The sequence below is a fragment of the Syngnathus acus genome, chromosome 8 (assembly GCF_901709675.1).
Source record: "Syngnathus acus chromosome 8, fSynAcu1.2, whole genome shotgun sequence".
Taxonomy (NCBI): Eukaryota; Metazoa; Chordata; class Actinopteri; order Syngnathiformes; family Syngnathidae; genus Syngnathus; species Syngnathus acus.
The window spans coordinates 7,582,682-7,599,729 of record NC_051093.1 but is presented as its reverse complement, the minus strand read 5'-3'; the positions used below and the strand labels follow the sequence as shown (position 1 = coordinate 7,599,729).

The following is a 17,048-nucleotide window of genomic DNA, read 5'->3' as shown; positions in this document are numbered from 1 at the left end:
AAGAATTAGCTTTTGAAAATATGACTATATCAATGACTAATATTTAATTGACTCAACTAAGACCAATGTATGATTTAGTATCTGCTTTCTCTTTGAAAAAGGGAGTTTTTTCATCACTAATGTTGCCAAGAGCTTGCTCATCAATTTATGTGTCTCTAAAATTGGGTGTAGTGGTCTACTGTTTGAATGGTTCAAAAGATAACTTGTTTTATTTGGGGGAAAAAACAAGGAGGAAAAACCCTGTGTTGTCAGAAATGATTTAAAATGTTTGCGCTCATCAATACCACAATCACCATCCCCAATTTGCAGACTTTGTGTTCCACTCGAGGCTGCCAAAGATACGTACTGAGGTTGTCTAACACCTCGTAGTCGCAAATCTCTCAAATTGTCAACTGGAGTGCCGGTGGGGAAAGACGAGGCAGCTGCTTGGATGCTTCCCTGTCGCTTCTAACCTTGTAAACAAACTCTCGCAGCCAACCTGTTGCAGAAATAGGCCATCGCATAAAAACAAAAACAAAACATATAATCCCAGTTAGGAAATAGATTGCACTCAGACAAAAGAATAGTATAAGGATGAATTTGGGTTTATTCTTTTATGATGTTTCACAAGATTGAGTGTGTGGGATCCAGATGGATGTAGAACATATAACCCCAAAATTTTTCACATTGTGTGACTTGGATGTGGGTTTTTTGTTTTTTTATTGACTTACGTGTGCATGAATCCACAATGCCACAAGTGCTAGATTGTTCTTTTAACACTTTGCTTTGACATCCCTAATTTGAAGGTCCCACCAGGACATTCAACACGTCTTCAAAGTGTCAATCAAGGTCATTTCAGGACACATTTCAGAAAAAAATGCAGTGCCTCTCAATGTATACAATTTGATCTAAATAAAAAGAATTAGTAGCTAAGATCAAATTCTGTTATCATAATTTTAAATAAATACAAATATTTTAGGGAAAAAAATCAAATTCCAACAGATTTTGGTGGAGAAATAGTGCAATAAAAATGAGTGATATTGCATCAAAAAGTTTTATTTTCCACCATGCCAAAATGCAGTTGGACAAAATGTTTTGCAACTACATTTTGAAATGCTAAAATACACAGGGCATTAAAAATTCATGAATTCAAACTGGCTTGCTGACGTTTGGCATAATAAACACTTTCTTTGTCTTGAAAACATACTTGTTTTTGTTTGCTTTTCTGAGGCCACTCCAGGACAAAGGAAACCCTAAAATATCACTGACTAAAATTAAAACTAAGAATTTCACACAAAGTACATTGTTTACCATCGAAAACGCTGCACGTCAAATGAGTGAAGCGTCTCTCTGCAGAAGTCGGGATGGGTCGGCTGCGGCTCACCCGTGACCCTCCCGAGGACAACATTGACGTTGGGACATGCGTGTGTATGTGAGAATGTTTGCCGTCCTGTTGCCGCATAGCTTAGCTGAAAATTCACATAACTGCACCATCCAAGTTTTTTTTGTGGTACGTCCTGTTTACCTTGGTGCCTCACTTCTCTTCTGTACGGCCAACTCTAACAAAGTGAGCTGCAGCATACGCGAGGCTGCACCCACCTAGCCGCCCCGGAATGTCACACGCGCTTGTAAACATTCACAAAGTACAACATCAGAAATCATTCATAAGCAAACGGCCACAGACTGCGGCATAGGTGCCAGGTAGGGAGGGGGGCACAATACTTTTGGGCCGATTACACAATTGGTACACAAATATTGTAGTTATTTGGGGGACATTGGAAGTACAGTAATTGGCTCAGCTGACTTGAATGCAACGGTGGAGCAACACATGTAAACAGATAATATAGCACTTTGTCATCAATTTTAAAGTCACCAGCAGGGGGCGACACTGCAAAACATGCTCGCCTCGTTGGGTGTCTGAAAACGGGGGGATTATTCTTAATCCTTAATTAAAATAGCTTTTGACTCGACTTCCACTTTAAGATTAAGGTTTACTTCAAGAGACTACTATCTTTATTTTTTTATTTACAAACCATGAAAATCTTTTGAGGTTAACTTTATACTCAATATACTTGCATTCAATAAAAGTTATATTTTCTTCTAAAAAATTGTCTGATTTATATTTACACTATATATCATATTGATTAGCCACATTTTACTGAAGTCCCAAAAAATGGAGATGTCCTCTAACTGTAGAAAAAAATTCTTTCGCCATCCCAAAGTCTGAAATTTCAATTATTAAATGAAAGTGCGTTTCCACACTTTCTCGTATATTCATGAGGCCTAAAATCACTAGCGTGGTCCGTGTTTTATGTTATACTTAGGTGCATTATCTTTTGGAGGACTTCTCTCGCAAACTTTTTTTTTCCCTCTATCTTTCTATATAATCTTATTGTTTGCTTATCCCAAATCTGCAAGCAAACCGATGCAGTTGCTGCGCTCCTTTTGTCTTGGCTATGCATTACTGCTCATTATCCGACATTTTGGACTAGACATCACATGCTTTTGGTAAACTAAACTTAAACCTACAGTGCGGGTTTGAGCTGACTCGGCACAGCCAGATAAGGAATCAAAGTAGGTCGTTAAGTTTGAGTGGGAATAAAACCCCACATTTGAAACAATGTGAGCCAAACTTAATTTGTAATTCTGGTCAATTTGTCCTCTGCCACTCAAATTTCCACTTGTCACTCACGTTTGATGACTTGTTCTGGATTGGGATCATCAAGTCTATTGCTTTGCCTTTAACTATCGTTTTGAAACTTCTTCTCCCTCAGTCTTTTTCATATTGTGGTTGTCAAAAGCGGTGGCGGTAATCACAGATTTGCTGGCCGCTAACACAACAGGCTAAGCGCATGGACTGCAGCTGACCGATGACACGCAGGCAGGCAGGCAGGCAGGCAGGCAACGAGCGACGCGAGGCCCTCACACCTGCAAATGCATTTACACACATAAACAAATGCACACATGCTTTACAAGACCGTTCAAGAACTTTATATTGACGTACGTTCATCTGCTGAGGTCTAACCCAAACCGCCGCTTGCAAAATGCCAGCTAACCCTGAACCGTGCATACCAGACAGCTCGGAATAAAATGAGCGGTTTTTGTGGGGGAGTGTGTGGGGATGTGTGGGGGTGTAGGATGGCTTTTCTTGTTCTAAACCAGTCTAAACTGAGTCTTGCTACTAAAATAAAGAGATTTACACGACAGTGACCGGGCCGCTGAATTTTATTATGTCCTTGGATTTTGGAGTTTATGTTCATGCGTGACCTTGATGAGGACAAGTGTGATAGAAAATGCATAGAATGTATTGATGATTTGCATGCTGTGAATGTTACACACGCCACGTCATCGGGACTTTTTGCTTTTTCTTTCAGACCACTTTGAATTTGTCCAACTTTATTAGACAAGCTAAAAATAATCAAGCAGGCAATTACAAATCAGTTATTTGAGCTATTTTGCATTTATTTTATTTTAACTAATTTATTTAATTATATATTATATTATTATATGGCGACTAGAATATAGACTGCAACATGTATCGAATGATTGTTTGACTTTATGTTTGACTGACTGGTGACCAATCCAGAATGTACTCCACCTTTCACCCAAAGTCAACTGTTGAGCAATCATGGATCTATTGTGAAATCTTCATCATTCTTTTTTTCTCATTCAAATGCCTAGAGTTGCACAGATATGTTGTGCACAAAAAATTGTCTCAGGTTTTACCAGTAAACCCCATTTCTGTGAATCCATCCATCCATCCATTGTCTGAACCGCCCAAATCAAGTGGTGCAGACAAGTGGAAGTCCACACCACCAGCTCCCAAAACCACATTTGATATTCCTAGCTGCCTGCGGCACAATGTTTGCACGATGTTCAAGTGTCATCAAGTGCATGGCAGTGTGGAAGCCCCACTGACGTGTCCTCTTTTGCCCCCACCGCCACAGACTTGGATTTAGAAAGTGGTCTAGGAAAGTCTGCCTACTAGGCCACAATGTGACGCTAATCTGCCACCTGCTGGTGATAAACAATAGTCACAATTTTTGGAAATATAAATGAGTCCTATGCTGTTTATTGTATTACAAATTTATTTATTTATTGCTTGAATTAAATACATCAGATGAGGACATTATTTCTTTTAATTATTATTACTATTATTTTTTTAAATCAATTTTAAAACACCGCTCAACATTCTAACAATTATCTCCAAGAAAGCAATCTCTCCATGGATGGATGCTTTCGGAAGACTCTTGAGCACACACTCAGTGCTGCGAGTGTGGATGAGAGTCTCACTGCTGACTGCGTTTCTATCTGGAGCTTTCCTGACCTCTTGCTGACTGCCTGAGAGCTGCCAGCCAGGACTCGTAATGAGATATTTGCTCTGACAGACGGGGCAAAATGGGCAGCAGTGCAAAGTGCTATGACCTCATCTTCCATTGCTCTTTTCTCTGCTCACTTGTAAAGATTGAATTTCCTTTGCTCTTGAAGCCTCACTTTTTTTCTTTAGTCGTCTTTTTTCTAGTCACCCTCCAATCTCCTTCACTCTCTCGGAACTTGCTCGGCCACTGTGTTGCTTTAAATGACACCAGCGGGAATGGGAATATTGAAATTGCAGCACAGCTCGTATTTTGACTGGGAAGTGATTGTCTTGATTTTCTTTCCAAAAACTCTTGCATGGCCTGCTGCTATCACTACTATATCTGGGTAGAAAAGAAACAAAGTCATCCCAATAGCCCAATTTGGACTTTGGATGAAATTTGCAGGAATTCACTGTATATATCAGCGTGAAATGTGTTTCATTTATTTACATTTAAAAACTAAACTCACAAATGAGCTCCTGCTCTCCAGCGTTGCGTGATGGTGTTTATAGCCTGGAGTCACAACATTACATTAGATGCGCAATCATTGGCTTCTGGGGCTTTAGTGGCTGCTTGAGTATTGTGTTACGTAGTAATGAGTACATTACGACTAATGGGAACTCGCACGCACGCCAAAACAGCAAAACAAACCCTGCTGCTGCACTAATGCCCTAAAAATAGCAAAATGGAAGGGACAGAGTGAATAATAGAAAGAAAGCCTCAAAGTCATCCCCAAAGCTGAGAATGTTCCTCAGTGGGACCTCTGCAAAGCCTCTGAGCACTTGTCACAGCGAATAACCTTTTGCTTACTCACTTCTCCCCTCTAACTCGACTTGCTCTCTTTCTTTAATCCCCTCTCGCTTTCTCTACTGCCTCCGTGCGCCATTAATCCATTCTTTATCTGCAGCGTTCCCATTTTTCTTTTCCCCTTCGGCTGCCTCGATGTTGGCTTGCTGTGTCGTGGAATGATTCGCAAGTAATGTTGATGTGATTTACATATTCACAGGACTCGGAAAAACATTATTTTTTTTTTTTTTAAACTATCCGCATGCTGGAGAATGAATTAAACATTTTTCTATACTGCTTGCCCACATTGAGCTCAGATAAATTAGTAAATTGGTCATATTTTTGCAGACTCACGAAGCCACGCCCCTCAAAGGCTGAAAAATCTAATTCAGATGCTAATTCCTGTTGTTTCTCATGGATGTTTTTTTAATAATGCATGAATAAAGGCAGACCATTTGATGCATTGGAAATTGTAGTCCTAATGTTGTTTGTTTATGTCATCACTGGCCTCCACTAATTGCAGTCAAGTGTGTTTCCATTGCTTTGGTGCCAGTTGAAGCAAGTTCCTCCTCCGCACTGCTGTTTTTTTTTCTCATGACAAACGTCATGCTCCCTGATTTAGGAATATCCAATTAGTCTCCCCCTCTGAGATGAGAACGCTCGCCACTCCAATCTAGTAAGAGCTCTCGGTTAATTCTAATGGGATCCAAAACCCAGATTACAGTTCCCACACACTACTCAGAACATATTTTGTGTACAGCACAGTTTGGTCCAAAAATGATCCATTTACTACAAATAATGAAGCAACTGACAATTAAAAAAGCCAAAACGTCTCTTGAGGATTTACTGTACACTATTTGAATGATTTACTTTTTTATCTTTGTAGTGAATGCTAGAGTGAAGAATATTTCTAACCTGTGTATTCTGAAACACAGTAATGTATGCATTCATGAATATATTCAAACAGCGAATGACATACGACATAAGAAAAAAATATGCACAGCCTCACTTAGAATTCAGCTCAGAATGGTAAAGTAGCTGCAGACCTGGAGGAAGGTTCTCATTTTATTTTTTTCCACTTGGATGCAGTTAAGACTTGACCTGAGATAATTTATCCAAAAAAAAAAACAGTTTGATGGCTTTAACTAAAACTCGATATTTTTTACACAGTAATAATTTATTTAGGAGATTAAAAAGGGTGATTTCGGGAGGGATCATAAATGATTTTATCTGAATAATTTAGCAAAAGCAACATGGATTTTTACCCCCAAGGAAAAGAAACTTTAAATTCAAAATGCATAAATTTTGCTTTTTAATGGATTGCACGTAAAACAATAGTGTCCCAATTTCAAGTTAAATATTCTAACTTGAATAAATACGTTTTCCAAATCTGCTTCTAAACATTTCATGGAATGCTAATTTTGCCACATAGTTGACAGTGCAAACATTGACGCAACAAAGGCCACTAAGGTCTTAACGGTCGTGGAAAATGTTTGACGAGCGACTCATGACGACAACACAATGAGATTCAGGGCAATCCCAGGCTCCGTAAAACTCTTACATCACTCTGACACACAAAGGAAAAAGCACATCCAAATGTAAACCTAACTGAGCTCTTACAATGGTTAAAAAATCTTATTAAGTGATTTAACACAGAAGGTGTTGTGAAAGCAAAAGTAGCTGCAGCAAATGAATGTATAGCTGTCCTGAAATTGTTTATTATAAACGGAATATTAAGCAAATTTGGAACTTTTTATGATAGGTTCAACCCAAAAAGACATTACAATAATACCTGAATGTTCAAGCTGAACTGATAAAACATTGTGCACTTGGCAGAGCAGCAAAGAAATTCCTCATTTGTTTCTTTTCGTGAGAAAAAACAACAACAACAAGTTGCATTTCAATAATTGATTTTATTTAAAGGTGAGTATGCGCTGAACACGTACTAAAAAGCTTTATGTTCTCAGGCAAGGATTTGGGCTCGCATTTTAATATCTCGTTTGTATGCAAATGCAAAGACAACAATGGTCTGTTTATGAATAATATATTGTCGGGCAGAATGGCCACAACGTGGGATATTACAGAAAAAATTGACGGCGGTGTAATAATATGAAAGGTCGACGTGGTACTTGATAAGCACTCATGGGCCTTTTTTTTTTTTTTTTTTAAATTAGGTACACTCAATACAACAAAGCCCAGTACAAGCAGAATAATAAAAAGCTTGACAAATTCAGGCATAATTTGTTGACTGGGTTCATGTATAGTGCTTTTTGTAGTGCATTCAAGGAGGCCAAGAAATTTTGAAACAAGGTTGCATGCCGCTAAATGAACTCTCTCAAGTGTCCAGAGCAATAATTCAAACTCAGAGCAGACAGTCTGAGCTCTTGAGCTCTTTGCTCCAGATGGCTCAAAGACCACCTTCTTGTTTGTCCAAACATGTTTCAAGGAAGCAAAGAGTTGGATGCAAGTACTTAACCAGAAGCTTGATATCATGTAAAGGAAATTATAAACATGCCATGCCTGTGTAAGAGTCCAGCATTCTATAAATACTGTGAGATTATGCGTGCTTGTCATCAAATGTTTTGTGGCAAAATCCAAGACTTTCATGTCTAAGAGGGTTAGTCATTTCAAAATATTTATGTGCCATAAAATGAGAGTCCGGTACTTCAGATGCACTATGATATGTTCACACACCATTAAAAGGCAAGCATTGTTTTTTTTTTTTAAGGCGTCAGTCGGAACCTCAGTGCATTCCACAGATAAAATATTTGTTTGCGTTCACACACGCATATTGAGAAACTTCTTGAATGAACATTCTGTACTTGTTGTTCAGAGCTGACCGGGACCTCTTGCTGCCTCACACATAGACATAATAAAAAAAATAAGATACTGCAAGTAATAGATAAATAAAAAATAAATAACAAATAAAAATAAATGAATAAGACCGGGTAGGACCTCTTGCTTTGACATGATTCCATATATGTCTTAACATCATAGCGCTATTTTCCTGTTGCCAGGCGCCCGCGTTAATCTAGCGGTAATTAAAAGCATTAGCGTGTTTGTGTGACTGACCTATTGACCTACAATAGAGACCCCGACACAGCATATGTTTGTGATGGCTCACTGACACTGAGTGCAAATCATTCATGGCCACCCACGTTTAGGTCATGTGATTAATAGTCACCAAATACAGTATTGAGACATGAACTACAGTATTTCCTATTTCCTATCGCCACTAACTAATCAGCCACACAATTTCAAGTTAATACTTCATTTCTTTATGCAGGATACAAAGTATATTTGCATTCCCTGTGTCTACTAGATATGAAGAAGTGGTGCTTGCTGGCTCCTGACCTTTAGAATGAAGATCCAGTTAGCACATGTCGAGGCGTGTGCTAGTGTTAAAGAGGGCAACACTTTCCGCTCTGCGCCCTACATGAAGATAAAGAGGCTTAGCCATTGTGTTGGCCTCGTTTGGGAGCAGACAACCAGGTAAAAAAATATATATCTATGAATTGTAAGTCCAGAGTTGTTGTTTTTTTGACAGCCTATTTTTCTCGATGAACATGTACACAGGTAATATGTTTCGATAATTCCCTTAACATTGTCCATTCTAGGTATGAATATTGATATTTTAATTTGATTGATTCGAGTTGTCACACAAAAATATATCTTGACTTCATCTTCCACTAATGATGTCAGAAACACCAATGTGTCTTCTAATTAGATTGTTGTGATGTTGTTATGATGTCAATTAAGCGTAAGCCCAAACATTTCTTCACATGTGGTAGGTCAGAAATGAACAACAACAAGCACACGGGAGCTCATCCGAGCACATGGGAGCTCAACCGAACACATGGAGCAGAAACGCGACTAGAAGCTTCTCCCCCACCTCCTCTCCATAAATAAATCTCTTGTCAGGCGCACTGAGGTTTTAGAAGGATCAACTTGATGGAATCCTTACAGATTGACCTCTGACTTGTGTGCGCACACAGCAAGGCCCGAGGGAGTGCCGCAGGAGTTAAGATGACCTTAGGGGACCACGTGACTGGAAAGAGGTGTGTGAAGGGATTAGTGATGAAGATATAAAAGCATGGCGCCGATAGCAAATGTCACAGACAGAAGCAGGAGAAGGAGGAGAAGAGATCAGTGGTGGCCTCTTGGGATATTTCCAACAGGTGAGAACTAACAACGATGCTTTTGAACTTGCTCAACCTAGATTGTTACTATTCGGCTCAATTTGTAATACATATCATTTAATTGGTAGTGATAATTTAGCAAGGCAAACATGGAATAGGATTGACCTGAGCAACAGATGGCTCTTCAATCACTCCATCTTCACTTCATCTTATCTAGAAGCTGAACTGACTCATGTGTGTGTGTGTGTGCTGTGTTACATAACCAATAAGAGGGGCTTTAACACTGCAATCATAAATTAATCCAAATTATTATATGCTGAAGTCGAATTTTTTTTGTCATAGTAAATTGTGCGGTTAATGAAGCGGACGGTCTGCATCCTTGTTGTCGAGGAAGGGCAATTAGTTTGCAGTGGATCAAAAGGGGGATTAGAGCAAATCTGGTAGTTTAAACCCATCTGCATAATCTGTGCAGATTAGTGCAGAGACAGACGCTAACAGGATTATTAGCAGCAGGGCATCAGGCAGAAAGAGAAGAAGCCACGAGACCTGATCTTTTGATTTTTTTTTTAGAGAACAATGAACGGCGGCCCACCGGCAGGAAGCGCCCTGGCCCCTGGCGGAACCACTGGCCCAACTACACCCAAAAAAGGCCCGCCCAAATTCAAGCAGAGGCAAACTCGTACATTCAAGAGCAAGGCCCCCAAACCAGGCCAGAAGGGGGTAAATATAAAATTCATTCCGTGTTGCCCTTTAACTCATTCACTGCCCACCCAGTTAATATCTTTGACGCCTATCGACTGAATGAGTTAAAGTTAAATACAACAGAAAGAGGAGCGTTCCCGCTAATGTGATCATTGTCCCTCATTTGCAGCTTCGGTGACGACATCCCCGGCATGGAGGGTCTCGGCACAGACATCACAGTCGTGTGCCCATGGGAAGCCTTTGGCGACATGGAGCTCAGCGACTTGGCCAAATACGGCATCATTTAAAGCCGCTCTCTTCCCTCCCTCCATCGCTCCTCGGCTCGGCCCGTCGGGATAAGGCGGCCGGCGTCCCCCTTAATGCCCTTCTCGTCATCTACCTCCGGCCTCGCTCCACTGAGTGGAGAGGGAGCTTAATCATGCTCTTATTTATTTTTTTATATATGATTATACATATCATACTGTTTACAGTATATAATATGCTTGAAAGATTGACGAGAACATTTCACGCTCCCTTTTCCGATCTAATCTTCCATGTATTACAGAGGCCCACCCATCCCAACCCTTGCCAAAGAACCCGAAGAAAAACTAGCTTGATTTGCTTCTAGCAGTTGAATCCAATGTAAATACTTTGTCACGTATCTCCTGTTGTTCCCTTTTTTTTATTCCTTTGTTATCGCTGCGTTGTATGACTTCACTGTAACCATCATGGAGAGTATGCAGGACGCTGTAGCGGTGAACATTGCAATGCACTTTCAGATGCTCTCTTCCTTCCGCTATAGAGACGATCAATACTGCAAGTGAACTACGTGTCCGAATAGTTGCATTAAATTGCTTTCTTTACACAACTCACTATGTTCCTTTCTTGTTGGAAACAAACTGACGCTACAAACAACTACTAGTGCATACAAAGTGGAACAAATCTATGACAACATAGACAGTTAAAGTAAATTAAAAGTAAAATTTAATTTAAAAAAAATATGAAATAAAAACATATATATATATAAATTATATATATTATATATATATATATATATACACATATACATATACATATATAAAAAATAATGTACTATAAATATAAAACATAAATGCCCCCCAAAGCCCAAAGCCTCAGTCTGCGTCATGTCTTTTCAAGGTCTTAACTGTAATTAATCACAAAAACAACATGGCAACTTCCATCCAAGTGAGTAATCAAAAGCAAACTTTCCCACATTTGCGTTGCTATGGTTACGTTTGCTTTTCAAAATAAAGCTCAACCCTCCGGATCAAAGAACTCAACTGTTTTGGGAACGCTTCAGGAAAAACAGCGACACAATGAAGGGATGATAAAAATAGAAGGCGTAAATAAATTGCATTGAGAACAACCCCAAAAGATATTTACGGTGTTACACGCTATACGATTTAACAAGTTTGGATGAATTCCGAGCTGAGATTGAAGAGAACACACCCGCTAACATCCCGACTTGTCTTAACACGAGTTAAAAGCTTACGTATGGGCTTGCCCGAAAAGAACAGCTCTCATTTATTGACACAACAGAGACCCTCCAGCTAATTTCATCACTGTCAGCTATTGTTGCTGTCATGACGGCGTAACCATGGCGACAACTCAGTCCCCCCTGTCCCCGCTCTTTGGTCAGGTCGAGAGCAGAATCATTGCTTGTGGAATTCCACTTGGTCTCGAGAGAGTGCACAGTTATCGGCAAGCATGATTCAAATTCCTGTGGGGGAGCAGGAAAACTAGGGAGGAGTAAACTCTCCCTTTGTGTGTGTGTGTCGTTCAGGTGTGTGAACCCCACCTATAGACAGTGGAAGGTAGGAACGTGTGAGAAGGGATGCAGGAGACGTCCACGTGGCTACACATCGAGTCCATCCATGCATCAACAGTGTGTGTCGTGACAAAACTGAGTCCGTGGTAAGGATTTGTGGTAAGTGCCAGTTTTGCTATTTCAGCATTAATTGAGATTCAAATATCCAATTCCGCATATACGGATAATCGCCTTTGATCGACACATCATAAACATTTGACGTTGTTGAGGTCGTACTTGGCGATGATGTCGTGTTTGCGTGTTTTTACCGTGGTTACTAACTAACATATGCGAATGGTCGTTTGTCCACGTGTGGCCTGGGATTGACTGGCGACCATTTTGGGGTGTTTACTGACCACCCAAATGTGGTCAGACGCTATAAAAAAAAAAAATAGATTTTTTTCATTAACTGCGATTCAACCCATCCCATACTCTTTTTCACAATCCAAAAAAAACAATGGCCTGATCAAACTGGGTCATATCAATCCACTGCTGATGCAAATAAAGACATTATTTAAATCTGCCAATGAAACAAAGGCTGCCTTATGTGCCTGCGGGAAGTGATACTAGTCTACCTACTTATCTTTCACAGCCTCTTCAAACTGCACTGCAAAACAAATTTCATTGACTCACCCCGCTGTCTCATTTTGGAGCCGAGTCAATAGAGTTCGTTTTCCGTTCTCACACGAAACGGGCGTAATCTCGTGTTGTGGCCCTCGCTCAAACCGCTTTTCCTTGTTCTGACATGTTTATGTTTTCTTTCTGCCGTTGCCTTTCCACTCAACTCCAAGTCGGCGTGATGACACAATGAGACACACCTCTTCATGAATCGATAAATGAATCAATTGGACAGCGCACGATTAATTCCAAGCAGGACCGGATCATTTTGTGCCCCAAAGGTCAATGACATCACGCTTTAATGACTTTAATGTGGGAGAAACCCATCAAACGCTTTTGGGAATGAACAAGGAGGAGATTGTGAGCCGATTGTGATTGTGATTTTTTTCCTTCAAGTTCTGAGCTGTTGCTTTGGATTGAAGTACTGCATGTGAGTTAATTGATAGGAAAAAAAAAGAAAAAGAAAAAAAGGAACGCAATAATTGCCGATGTAAATACACTGAGCGGCCATTTTGTCTCAACATTGTCCTTGTGTTTGTTTTCACATATTCAAGGACACATAAGGAGGAACCAAATTCCTGGTGTGCACTTCCAAAATGAGTCCAGCCTTTTCACCTGAAGATCACAAATTGGCCTTTCCACTCCTCCTCCTCCTCCTCCACATCCCTTTCACATGTTCATCTCAGTCATCGGCAACAAGCAACATCATCAATGGGAGTTCTTCGGCAAACTCCACCAAGGCTATTCCGGGCTGTCGCCCAGGACTAGATCCTGTCTATAGGTACTTGTGTGACCGCAAAGCCATGTGGGGCATCATTCTGGAGACCCTGGCCTCCGCCGGCTTCCTCTTCAGTATGTTCCTCCTGCTGGGCCTCCATGTTTGGTCCCTGTGGATCTGCATCTCCTTACGGCAGCAACGCAGCCACATAGGAGGAACGGTGGCCTGCATGTCCATGTTCTTGTTGGCCACTGCCGGCATCTTTGCCATCACCTTCCCCTTCATCATCCAGCTCGGCCCTCAGACGTGTCCCACCAGGCTCTTCCTGTTCGGCGTCTTCTTCGCCTTGGCCTTCTCCTGCTTGCTGGCTCGCGGCCTCGCTCTGCTGGGCTTTGCGGCCGCTCGAGGTTGGGGCGAGCCCGCCATGGCTTTGGGGCTTTTCATCGTGCAGGTGATCATCGCCACAGAGTGGCTGGTACTGGTCTTGGTGCGGGATAAGAAGCCGTGCGAGTACAGCCAGGATGAGTTTGTCATGCTGCAGATCTACGTCCTGTGCCTCCTGGCCATCGGCGTGATCCTCTCCTTGCACTTCTTGTGTCGGTCCTGCTTCACGTACAGCTACACCTACGCCGGCGCCATTCACCAGCAGAGCCGGCAACAGGCCGTGCTCCTCTTCCTCACGCTCTTGCTCTCCGCCGCCATCTGGGTGGTGTGGATCGTAATGCTCACCAGAGGGAACGTCAAGCTGAAACGACGGCCGCAGTGGGATGACCCGGTGCTGGCCGTGGCACTGGTCGCCAACGGATGGGTGTTGTTGATGGGACACGGCTTGTCGCAAGTTGCCTTCCTGTGCAGGGGGGAGGCCAAATCCAAAGAGGTGCCTCTGAGCTTCGCCGGCTGGACCAGCCCCAGCGCTGACATCCCGGGGTTGAACAGTCCGAAGGCGGGAACAGAAAACGGAAGCTTCGAGAACGATCCGGAAAACCGAAGAGGTGAGACCATTTCACCGCTTCCACTTAACCACAATGGAATTGAATACGGATGGGCCAAGTAACAATATCAGACTGGCCTTATTTCAAGGTATCGGGTCCTCTCCGATACCAGTCACCGATACTTAAAACAATCTGACATTGAGTGTATCCTTTTTGCCTCTAGTTGGCGCTACACTGTGGCAATCTTCATGTGTGTCAGAAATAATTATCTTTAATTATTAATATGCTACAGTACAATGAGCATTTCTACAATCTCAGCTGTCACGTTTAAGTGAGTAACAAATGACATTATGTGTATGACGTTTCTCCCTTCAGGCAGGCGACACGATTCGAAACTGCGATCGCCCTACGAGTCGGGATTCTCTATGACCGTGAGTAATGAACTGTCAGGATTAACCATCTCGTATTTAATTGCACGCTGTGACCTTTCCTTTGTTAAGTCACACTGTATGCTTCCTGACAGCACAGTTTATCAAGAGTGTTACCGCAATTGAATTGAGGTTGTGTGTGTGTGTGTGTGTGTGTGTGTGTGTGTGTGTGTGTGTGTGTGTGTGTGTGTGTGTGTGTGTGTGTGTGTGCTTTGCAGGACATTGACCCCAATAAAGACTATAGCATCCCTCGCCCTCAGACCACCAACTACAGAGAGCCATATGATGAATATTATGGACGAATTTAAAATTTCTCTTCTGCACATGAACACAAATGAATGCTGCTTGACTTGGGAGAAAAAAAAAAAATACTTCATATATTGCTTAATTGTAAATACAGTGTGATGATTTTTTTTTCAATTAAAATATATACTAGTACTACAGTTTAGGGATGTAGTACTAGTATATAAAGGTACTAATAAGACCGTAAATAATTCTGTCATTGCCTGTCATGATTCAAGAAGCTATTGCAAATGCATATTGTGCTCACTGTATTCCAACCAATAGAGCAACCCTTGAGCTGTCAATCAGAGGACATGAGCAAAGCAGTAGCTGGAAGAGCAGGCAAGGACATGGTTAGATTCCTCAGCCAGCATCCATCCATCATCATATTCAAAGTTACGCTTGAGTTCCTGGGCGCATAAATGTATAGAGATGTTATTGTTGTCAATAAAAGTTTCTTAATATATAAAGTTGCTTTCTTTTCCTTAAAAATCAAACAAACCCAAACAAACTGTGCAGATGGTACACAAACAGCCAACTACTTTCTCAAGCAAATGAACCTTGCCTCATATGCAACAGGATGTAATTTTGCAGTCAAACCACCAGGGGGCATGGTTTGCACGCACACAAGGACTCAGGGGCGATAACAGTCAATCTCAAAGTGGTGATAAAAAAAAAAATGTCCGTACGGTTCAGGAAAAGCAACAACACTATAAAATATGCTCAACATATTGCATTCTATCGATTTTACATTTTAATAATCTCACAGCAACACCAGACAAAATAAATAATGACCTTGTCTGACTTGGTGTGAAATGTGAGCCTGTCACTTGACTCAAAGCTGATACATATGAACAAAAATATGTTTGCAATTAATGACAAATATTTAGGGTGAATGCATAAAAATACCCATTCAAAGATGACCTTCTAGACCGCTGAACAGCAAACCAACATTAAGTGCAAAACATTTAATTTGTGCACAAAAATCTAGACACTTAAAATTTTTAATATTAAACCACCATGCGTTTTTTCCTGCATTATCACTCAAATCACCAAATGAATAAATTAGCTCACTCACTCAGTTCAGGGCTTTAAGTTTGGTCCTGGATTCATCTCTGCAAGGCGAGTCCACCACAACAGCTGCTTGTCCAATTAAGCCACCATAGCATTGAACTATTAGGCGTTGAATATATCCAGCTTTTTGGGTTGAGGGTGGCACAAATGTACAAAATCCTTATGCACTTCAAATGAATTACCAACGCTGTAGAAGGAAAAATTACACTATTACGGACTTGTAGTTTTGACGTTGAGCCGACCATGACACTATCTTCTTCACCATTACAGTCTACGAGTTGGGGTGTTCTTTAAATATGGCTGCCATCTTGTGGTTAACATTGGTATTACAACTTTCAATAGCGACAGTCAACATAAAAAATAAAGCCCACTCCAACTGTGGGAGATAGATAGAAACTAGCCAATGCCTATTAACAGTGCTATTTGAATGTAAATGTTCAATAATATATGTACGCTCCCCCCTTTTAAATGAAGCAACTGCAATTTTTAAAAATATACTCCTTTAAACAGAAATATTGCTTCCTCTTGTATTTTGTAACTTGCCGATAGGCCCCAAAATCTCCTGATCGTGCAAAGCCAGCAGGACATAACCCGAATCTCGCCCAGTCAAGTCAGCCTGGATAAGCTTCAGCTCACCAATGACCCTGAACAGGATAAGCAGTACAAAATGAACGGATGAGATAGATGAAGATATCTACTTCATTTCTTTCTATTACAGGGACAGCACAATGTGCAAAAGTCTATTCATGACATCACAAGCCTCCTATCAGACATTCGGTTGCGTCTTCCAATCAGTCAGCAAGACTTCCCATCAAAACCGGCAATTGTCCCCTTGTGCATCAATGCAATTAGCAGGCATACAGGACTTGCTGCCACAGCCGACCCATTTACAGCCATTAGCAGCACATTTACAATTTAAGATGCTTTCCAGATTGCCCCCACCCCGCATCCTCCCATAGCAGAAATTAGAAAAGATGAAATGGAGAGAAAAAAGCTGATCGGCGCGGTTGATTCGGTGCAGAGCCAAAAGTCAAGAAGCGGCATTAATGTTGCACAATGCTTGCCTCCATTTATCATCTGAGTCACATGAGCTAATGCGCTGCAAAGAACGCGATTCACGTGTGTAATCAGAAGACTGCGGCATTCCTCTTTATCTCACACAGCAGTGAATGAAAACTTTTCTCTTGTATTATGCCAAATAGCCTCCTTCACTCACCTCCAGAAA

General features: G+C 41.1%; 2 protein-coding genes across 2 annotated transcripts; both read left to right on the top strand.

Annotated features, from left to right (window-relative positions):
• The first annotated feature begins 9,191 nt into the window (after positions 1 to 9,191).
• On the top strand, positions 9,192 to 10,811 carry pde6hb (phosphodiesterase 6H, cGMP-specific, cone, gamma, paralog b). The gene is made up of 3 exons (XM_037257381.1): positions 9,192 to 9,301; positions 9,833 to 9,981; positions 10,134 to 10,811. Exons 1-3 carry the CDS (start codon positions 9,233 to 9,235, stop codon positions 10,249 to 10,251), a joined length of 336 nt encoding a protein of 111 aa, XP_037113276.1. The 5' UTR covers positions 9,192 to 9,232; the 3' UTR covers positions 10,252 to 10,811.
• A 707-nt stretch (positions 10,812 to 11,518) lies between these two features.
• On the top strand, positions 11,519 to 14,823 carry LOC119125980 (G-protein coupled receptor family C group 5 member D). Its single transcript, XM_037256951.1, has 4 exons — positions 11,519 to 11,891; positions 12,944 to 14,099; positions 14,415 to 14,470; positions 14,686 to 14,823. Exons 2-4 carry the CDS (start codon positions 12,986 to 12,988, stop codon positions 14,773 to 14,775), a joined length of 1,260 nt encoding a protein of 419 aa, XP_037112846.1. The 5' UTR covers positions 11,519 to 11,891; positions 12,944 to 12,985; the 3' UTR covers positions 14,776 to 14,823.
• The last annotated feature ends 2,225 nt before the right edge of the window (positions 14,824 to 17,048 follow it).